The 9196-nt window shown below is 40.0% G+C and overlaps 1 protein-coding gene across 1 annotated transcript in view; it reads right to left on the reverse strand.

Annotated features, from left to right (window-relative positions):
- TTC23L (tetratricopeptide repeat domain 23 like) overlaps nucleotides 1-9196 on the reverse strand; it is a 46696-nt gene that overhangs the window by 5834 nt on the left and 31666 nt on the right. The window contains exon 9 of the mRNA XM_027092672.1: nucleotides 8455-8563. Within this exon, the coding sequence (XP_026948473.1) occupies nucleotides 8455-8563 (109 nt within the window). The remainder of the gene's footprint in view (nucleotides 1-8454; nucleotides 8564-9196) is intronic.

A 9196-nucleotide genomic window follows, 5' to 3' on the forward strand; every position in this document is an offset into this window, starting at 1 on the left:
TGTCCCCTGCATCGGCAGGCGGACTCTCAACCACTGCGCCACCAGGGAAGCCCAAAGCTCCTCTTTTATATCTCTATCTATATATACTATTGGTTATGTTTCTCTGGAGAACTCTAACACAGATTTTGGTACCAGGAGTGGGCTCAACAACTTCGACTCCCACTCACCAAGGCCAGCCTGGTTATGGCCACTGTTGAGTGTCCAATCTGCCAGCACAGAGACCAACACTGAGCTCTCAGTATGGCAGCATTCCCCAGGTGATCAGCTATCTACCTAGTAGCAGGTTGGTTACATTGGACTACTTCCATCATGGAAGGGGCAGTGTTTTGTCCTGCCCCTGCAGATACCTACGCTGGATGCAGATTTGTATTTCCTGCATGCAACGCTTCTGCCAAAACCACCATCTGTGGACTTATAGGATACCTTATTCACCATCATGGTATTCCACACAATACTGCTTCAGACCAAGGAGCTCACTTCACAGCAAAGTGTGGCAGTGGGCCCAGGCTCATGGAATTCACCACTTTAGGATGGTTACCCACCATCCTAAAGTAGCTGTCTTCATGGAACAGTGGAATGCCTTTTGAAGACTCAGTTACAGTGTCAGCTAGGTGGCAATACTTTGCAAGGCTGGGTCAAGCTTCTCCAGAACGCTGTATATTCTCTGAATCAGCATCCAGTATATGGTACTGTTTCTCCAGTAGCCAGGATTCACAGGTCTAGGGATCAAGGGGTGGAACTATGAGTAGTGCCACTATAACCCCTAGTGACCCACTAGCAAAATTTTTCTTCCTGTTCCCGTAACTTTATGCTCTGCTGGCCTAGAGGTCTTAGTTCCAGAGGGAGGAGTGCTTCCACCAGGTGATACAACAATGATTCCATTGAACTGGAAGTTAAGACTGCTACCTGGCCATTTGGGGTTCCTCATGCCTTTTGAGTCAACAGACAAGGAAAGGAGTTACTGTGCTGACTGGGCTGATTGATCCTGACCACTAAGAAGAACTGGAGTAGTATTCCACAATGGAGGTAAAGAAGAGTATGTCTGGAATACAGGAGATCCCTTAGGGCTTCTCTTAGTATTACTGTGTCCTGTGATTAAGGTCAATGGAAAACTACAACATCCCAATCCAGGCCAGATTAGTTCAGGAATGAAGGTTTGGACCACCCCACCAGGCAAAGAACCATTACCAGCTGAGGTGCTAATAAAACAAGAGGAAAATAGAATGGGTAGCAGAAAAGGGTAGTTACAAATACCAGCTAAGACCACATAACCAGTTACAGAAATGAGGACTATAATTGTAATGAGCATTTCCTCCTTATTTTATAAATATGTTTGTTTGTGTGTGTGTGTGTGTGTGTGTGTGTGTGTATATTAAGCAAATATCTTTGCTTTCTTTGCTATTTTATTTCATCATGTTACATAAGATGTATTAACTTTATATCAGCATTTAAGGACCATTAATTTTACAGCATAGCTTTCAGGTTATGGGATACCAGAAGATGAGTAAACATCCTTGAAGGTCTTTATCTCCTCTTCTGGGGGAAGGGATTCGTGCGTTTTCAGTTGTACCCAGGATAGTTGTATCATGTCAGGTGGAATTATGACCTTGTTATTGTCTTTATTTGGAGATTATGTTTAAGGAGATGCATACAGGTATCAAGTTGACAAGGAGTGTATTTGTGATGGTTACTTTTGTGTCAACTTGACTGGGCTAACAGATGCCCAAACAGCTGGTAAAACATTATTTCTGAGGGTGTCTGTGAGGGTGTCTCCCGGAGACATTAGCATCTGAATCAGTAGACTGAGTAAAGAAGATCCACCCTCACCAATATGCGTTGACATCACCCAATCCATTGAGGGCCTAGACAGAACAACAACAACCCCCAAAAAGGCAGAGGAAGGGTGAGTTCTCTCTCTGTTTTCTTGAGCTGGGAAATCTATCTCCTGCCCTTGGATAACACATAGTTGTTTTAAATTCCCAGTCTGATAATTCCAGCATCCCTGCCATATCTGAGTATGGCTCTGATGCTTGCCTGCCCTGTCTCTTCAAATTGTGGTCTTTGCCTTTTAGTATGCCCTGTAGTTTTTTCTTGGTAGCTGGGCATGATGTATTGGGTAAAAGGAACTGCTCTAAATAGGTCTTTAGTAATGTGGTAGTAAGGTGCTGGGGGAAGGGCAATGTTGTATAATCCTATGACGAGGTCTCAGTCTTTTGGTGGGCCTACACCTCTGCACTGTGAACACAGGTGCTCTTCAGTCGCCCTCTTCCTCAGGTGGGACAGGATGGAGGAGGCTGGAGCTGGATATTTCCATTTTCTCAGGCTGGTTAGGCTCTGAAAAAAACCCGTTAGGGTCTGGTAAAAAAGAGTTTCTCCTGAGGATAGGCCTTGTTAGGCAGAATGTTCTGGTATATTTTTAACTGGTGACTTTCCCCCTCTCCCTGCTGCAAGCAAGGGGGGATTTTTCTCCAGTATTCACTTTGAGAACCTGGTCAAGTTCCTGGAGGTAAAACACTAAAGTGTAGGGGCTCCCCTGTGACTGAGTACCCTTAGAAGTGTTAACTCTCAGACTTGTGCACACTGAGCTTCCATAAATTCATCAACTACAGTTCAGGTTTTCCTACCCCAGTACTGGTTCCTGTGAAGATGGGTATCTGTTCTGGTGAATTGTGATTATCTGTATTCACCCGTGTCTCCAATTTCAGGGGCATCAGTCTGCCCTGTGACCTCACTTCTCTGACAGATCTAAGAAGAGTTACTGATTTTTCAGTCTGTTCAGCTTTTTTCTTGCTGTTAGGATGGAGAGACCATTTCCAAGTTCCTACATACTGGACCAGAAACTGAAAGTCTTTGCTCAGGTTTTAACACTTATTTTAATGTTTAGTCTGGATTCCTGGGGGTGACCCCTGTGTCTGCACAGCTTCGTGTTGACCCACTGACTTGGGAAGAGGTTGCGCTCAAATGCCTCCAGACTCTACGTCTTTCATCCTCTGTTGAGTGACCTGTATGTAGACTGGGGGGTACATTTAAAGCTCTGCCACATTTGAAGTCTCCTTTGCTTGTTACTTTCTGCTGGACTCTCCAATGTCCCCTGCATGTGTATGTGGTTTCCCAGTTGGCCAGGGATGCTGGAAAGCTCATCTAGCCTTTCTATGGCTCTCTCATTTCAAGGTTCCTCTGGTTAAAATTTATGACTGGCCTGAGACTGACACCAACCACTACAGCAAATTCAGGCTAACAAATATCAGGCGATCCCCAATTCATTTCCTACTAAGTTGGCCACTATTATCTGATAAATCTGTAGGTTTTTGCCCCTTGCTCTAAACTGAGTCAGCAGCCTCCTCTGCCAGCAAAGCTGCTGGTGCTCTTGGCTAGTTCCATGCTGATAAAATTGCTATTCTCAAGGACTAAGCTGGGGCAGTGGATGGATAGGAGTAGCCCCACGCAAGATGCCAGAAAGACTCTCTCTTTATCTAAAGCTCTAACAGTTTTTTGAGAATGATTTGCAATCTGTTTGTTGCTTATCTATTTCCAGTGCCCTGAAATGGGTGTTTTTGATCATTTTATTTAGTTTGTGTCTGTGTGTGTACGTTTGCTGTGTATGTTGAGAGTGTATACAGACCTCTTTACAAAGCCACAGCCAGAAGTCTCTGCCTCTGTTTACATTTTGATGTACACTTTAATGCAGTTCTACTTACTCTGCAGTTCATTTTTCATGTTTACATATATGTAAATATAAACAGTAGTATTTTCTGTGTCCTAAAAATGCAAGTTATTTTTTCCTTAATGCTGTTTTTTAAAATTAACCTTCTCTTTATTTAAAAAGTCTGGTCCTTTTATTTTATTTTATTTTAGCCACGCTGCATGGCTTGCGAGATCTCAGTTCCCCGACCAGGGATTGAACCCGGGCCATGGCAGTAAAGCCTGGAATCCTAACCACTAGGCCAGCAGGAACTCCCCAAATCTAGCCCTTTTAAACATTACAAAATTCGATCTAGTTAATATACCAAATTTTCCTTTCATTTATTGATAAGGTTGTTTCTAATTTTTCACAATTACAAATACTGCCACAGTGAACATCCTTATACATGTTTCCTTTTCAATTTTACTAGATATATCAAATTGGTCCCCCAATTTCATATCAGTTTACATTAGCACTCCCACCAGCTATGAATGAGCAGACCTGTTTACCCACTGTCTGGCAAAAGCTAGATATTTTCAAATTTTTAAAATTTTTACATAGGATGGGTGAAAGCTTGATCTCATTACAGTTTTAAAATATATATAGCTGTAAGATGTGTGACATCCTGCCAAATTGCCCTTCAGGGAGTTTGTAATCAAATTGTTCTCATCAATCACAAATGTTACCCTTTTTAAAATGTTGACAATTTGATAGAAGAAAATTGGCATCTTTGCTGTTATATATTATTTCTTGATTATTGTAAAGTAAATGTAAATTTTAGCTCTTACATTTAGGACAATGATTCATTTTGAGTTAATGTTTATGGACAATATGAGAGTGTTTTGGGGGGTTTTTTGGCGGGTGGATACCAATTGTTCCAATATTATCTGCTGAAAAGACTATCATTTACACATTGAATTGCTTTTGCACCTTTGTCAAAAATTAATTGGCCATTAATTAATTAAGTCTATTTCTAGACTCTCCTTGTGTTCCAGTGATTCTGATTTCTGTCTATCTCTTCACCAATACCACTCTTGCTAATTGCTGCTTTAGAGGAAGTCTTAAAATCAAGTGGTGTGATTTTCTCCAACTGTACTATTTTTAAAAATTGCTTTAGCTTCTTGGTTTCTTTGCTTTTCCATATAAATTTTAGAGTCGGCTTGTCTATATTTACAAAAATTGCTGCTGGGATTTTGATCATAATTGCATTAAATCCATTGACTGATTTGGGAAGAACTGACCTCCTTACTATATTGAGTCTTCCAATCCAAGAACACAGTGTGTCTCCATTTATTTAGGTCATCTCTGACCTCTTTGATCAGGATTTTGTAGTTTTCAGGACATAGATCCTGTATATATTTTGTTAGATTTATACCTAAGTGTTTCACTTGGGAGGATATCTTTAAAAATTTTGGTTTCCAGTTGTACCTTGCTAATATAGAAATATGACTTGTTTTTGTGTGTTGATCTCGTACCCTATGACCTTGCGAAGCTTAAACTCACTTACTAGATCTAGGAGATTTGTAGATTCCCCGGAATTCTAGATTCCTTGGCCAGTCATGTTATCTACAAATAGAGACCATTTTATTTCTTCTAAGCTGTATGTCTTTTTCTTGCCTATTACACTGGCTAAGACTTCCAGTACTATGTTGAGTAAGAGTAGCGAGTGAACATCTTCCCCTTGTTCTTAATCTTAAGAGGAAAGCATTCACTCTTACCGTTAAACATGATGTGAGCTGTAGGTTTTTTGTACAGGCCTTTTGTCAGATTGAGGAAGTTCCCCTTCCATCATGAAAGGATGTTAAATTCCGTCACATGCTTTTTCTGCATCAATTGGCAAGATTCAGGTTTGAATACTGAACCAGCCTGACATTCTCAAGGAAAAAACCTCACTTGATCATGGTGTATTATTCTTTTTTTATATATTGCTATATATTTTGTTGAGGATTTTTTACATCTATGTGCATGAAAGGTATTGGTCTATAGTTGGTTTTTTTGTTTTGGTTTTGTCTTTTCTTCCAGTGTCTTTGCCTGATTTTGTTATCAGGGTGATGCTGGCCTCATAAGATGAGTTGAGAAGTAATCCCTCTTCCTCAATTTTATGAAAAGATTATGTAGGATGGGTGTTATTTCTTCTTTAAATGTTAAGTAGAATTACCCAGTGAAATCATCTGGGCTTGGAGATTTCCTTCTCAGAAAGTTAAATACAAATCCTTTTTTTCTTTTTTAATAATTAGGGTCTATTTGGGTTATCTGTTCATCTTGGTTGAGTTTGTTTTTTATTTTATTTATGGTATTTCATGACAGGCACCAGTCTTAGGTCTTTTTATAATTAAACCTATCAATCTCTTCTTTTCTGGTATATCTTTTGTGCTCAGAGAGTTCTTTCCTCCAATTTTTAACTTCAGTACACTTCATTCCAGTACTGTACTTTCTTCTGGCTAATTTATATTTTTTAGTTTTGATGTAAAAAATATTAATCCATCTGGAATTCAGTGGATGCTAGGAGGTGACAATCCAGATTTTCCTTAAAGTTAAAAATTAGTATCCAAGAAAAGAATAAGGTGGCCTTGGAATCTCCTAACTCTATAATCATAAACTTTTTCTCATAAAAAACAAATTTTACATATTCACAAATAGATTAAATTTCTTAATAACCATAACTAATTTTTTTTGTATTTTTTGTAATAGATCTTTATTGGAGTGTAATTGCTTCACAATACTGCACTAGCCTCTGTCACACAACAAAGTGAATCAGCCACATGCACACATACAACCCCACATCCCCTCCCCGCTGAGCCTCCCTCCCACACTCCCCATCCCACCTCTCTAGGTATAGCAAAGCACTGAGCTGATCTCCCTGTGCTATGCTGCTGCTCCCCACTAGCTAACTGTTTTACATTTGGTAGTGTATATGTGTCGATGCTATTCTCACTTCGCTCCAGCTTCCCCCTCCCCGCCAGGTCCTTCAGTGCACTCTCTATGTCGACATCTTTATTCCTGCCCTGACACTACGTTCATCAGAATGAATCCAAAAATCCATTCATGGAATTTTTTTAGATTCCATATATATGTGTTAGCATATGGTATTTGTTTTTCTCTTTGACTTACTTCACTTTCTATGACAGATTCTAGGTCCATCCACCTCACTACAAATAACTCAATTTCATTTCTTTTTATGGCTAATATTCCACTGCATATATGTGCCACATCTTCTTTATCCATTCATCTGTCTATGGACATGTAAGTTGGTTCCATGCCCTGGCTATTGTAAATAGACCTGCAATGAACATTGTGGTACATGACTCTTTTTGAATTATGCTTTTCTCAGGGCGTATGCCCAGTAGTGGGATTGCTGGGTCATATGGTAGTTCTATTTTTAGTTTTTTAAGGAACCTCCATACTGTTCTCCATAGTGGTTGTATCAATTTACATTCCCACCAATTTTTAAAAAATCAAATATATAGATGGAGCACAAATACTGTGAGTATACACAAGGACATTTTTTAAATGAGCAAGATGATTAGCTAGAAAACACAGAATAAGAAGCTTCAATTAACATTCATGCTAAAGTAAACAATATTCAAAATATCCAAATAACTTCTGAAAACTAAAAAACAAAAGTTTATTTAATAACATGGGGAAATACAAGAGTGGAAAAAAGTAGGACACAAAACTTTCCCTATAATATCCTCCCTCCTTCTCTCTCTCTCTCCCTCTCTCTCACACACACACACACACATATATACACACACACACACACACACACTTTTCCTCTCTCTCTCTTTTTCTCATATATGACTGGAAAATAATGTCCACCAAAATGGATTACTTTTATAAGCAGAGAAGATCAACATTTAAAAAATATTTAAGTTACATTCTTTACAAATCCCGAACTCCTCCTGATAAACCACTGAATACAATTAGTGTCCATTAAGTGGATCAAGCCAGGTGAGCATGGGACAGTGTCCTCCCTTACCAGTTCCTTTGCGTCTCTCCCAAAGCTACCCACTTTGAAAAGGATGACTCTGCCTAAGGAAGGACTACTGTTGGATGAGTTCATGACTTGGCTTTCCTCTAGAATCCCCAGTACCTCACTTTTGAATAGAAATCAAGAAAATTCTAGCTGCTACAAACATTCTCTCTTATAAGTCCAGGAGGTTGAGAGTGGAGGAAGGTGAGGAGAGGAGCCAATGTTTTTCTCTTTTATCACTGGATCTCCTCACTAACTGAGACACCTCAGGTCACATTCATAGCATGTAGGATTTCTACTCTTTATGCAGGTGAGTTTTGCTGAGACTCTAAGGGAATAAAGGAAATGGAAATCAGTTGATCTTACTGGTTTTTTTTTTTTTTTTTTTTTTTTGGGGGGGGGGCCTCTTCTTTTTGTGGCCTCTCCCGTTGCAGAGCACAGGCTCCGGACGCGCAGGCCTAGCGGCCATGGCTCACGGGCCCAGCCGCTCCGCGGCATGTGGGATCTTCCCGGACCGGGGCATGAACCCGCGTCCCCTGCATCGGCAGGCGGACTCTCAACCACTGCACCACCAGGGAAGCCCGCCAATCTTACTGGTTTTGATGTTCCAACTAATTTGGGGAGATATGATTGTGCCTAATTTCCTACAAAATGGTATCCAGTCTTATCTTTCCATCACAGACATGAATAGCTACTTATAATCTGTCCATATTGATAGATAGACCATTCCATTTGCCAATGTGCTTCCCTCCTGTGACCAGGAAATGTTAATATTTGCAAAACCACCTCTTCTACTTACCCCTGTGTTGGGCCTCTTCAGACATGGCATAAGCCTTGGTTAGTAACGTGCTCGCCTCTGCAGCTTGGGGGCTGACTTCAGTGAACAAAGAAACACAGATAGAATAGGCCTGGAATAGAGAAAATCACGACAAGGTAAGTACCCAAATGACAGTGTTTCACTGTGGATTTTATAGTAGCTCTCATAGAATTGTTAGTTGACTGAAAGCTGATATGTATATAATCATAGAGTTATGCGAGAGATGAGTTTGAGTCCCAGCTCTGCTACTTCCTAGCTGTGAGCCTTGAGCAAGTATTTTACCTTGCTAGCTGTGAGCCTTGAGCAAGTATGAATTTTACCTTCATATGTAGAAGGAATATTTAGTTTCCATTGATTAGGGTTTGGGAAAGATTAAATGAGATGGTGCATGTAAAACACTGGGCACAGTACCCTTCACATGGTAAATTCTCAGTAAATGTTAGCTATGATTACTTTTATTATATTTCATAGCAAAAATAAAGTCATAACTTTAGCTCAGCCTCTCAAAGGCTCAGTATCAAAAAAAAGTCTAGGGTTCCCTGGTGGCGCAGGGAACACACAGGCTCTGCATTTGTCAAATTACTTACGTACAAGCAAAACACACTTATGGTGGTTTAACCATAAACTTTGAGATACAATCAGCTAGACTAGTTTAAAGGACAAATGACGACATTGCACCAAAATATCATAAATTTTCATTTAAAAAGTCCTTTGTGGGCTTCCC

This window comes from Aethalodelphis obliquidens, unplaced genomic scaffold (genome assembly GCF_003676395.1).
Source record: "Aethalodelphis obliquidens isolate GAN/ISIS:26980383/991018 unplaced genomic scaffold, ASM367639v1 scaffold80, whole genome shotgun sequence".
NCBI classification, from domain to species: Eukaryota; Metazoa; Chordata; class Mammalia; order Artiodactyla; family Delphinidae; genus Aethalodelphis; species Aethalodelphis obliquidens.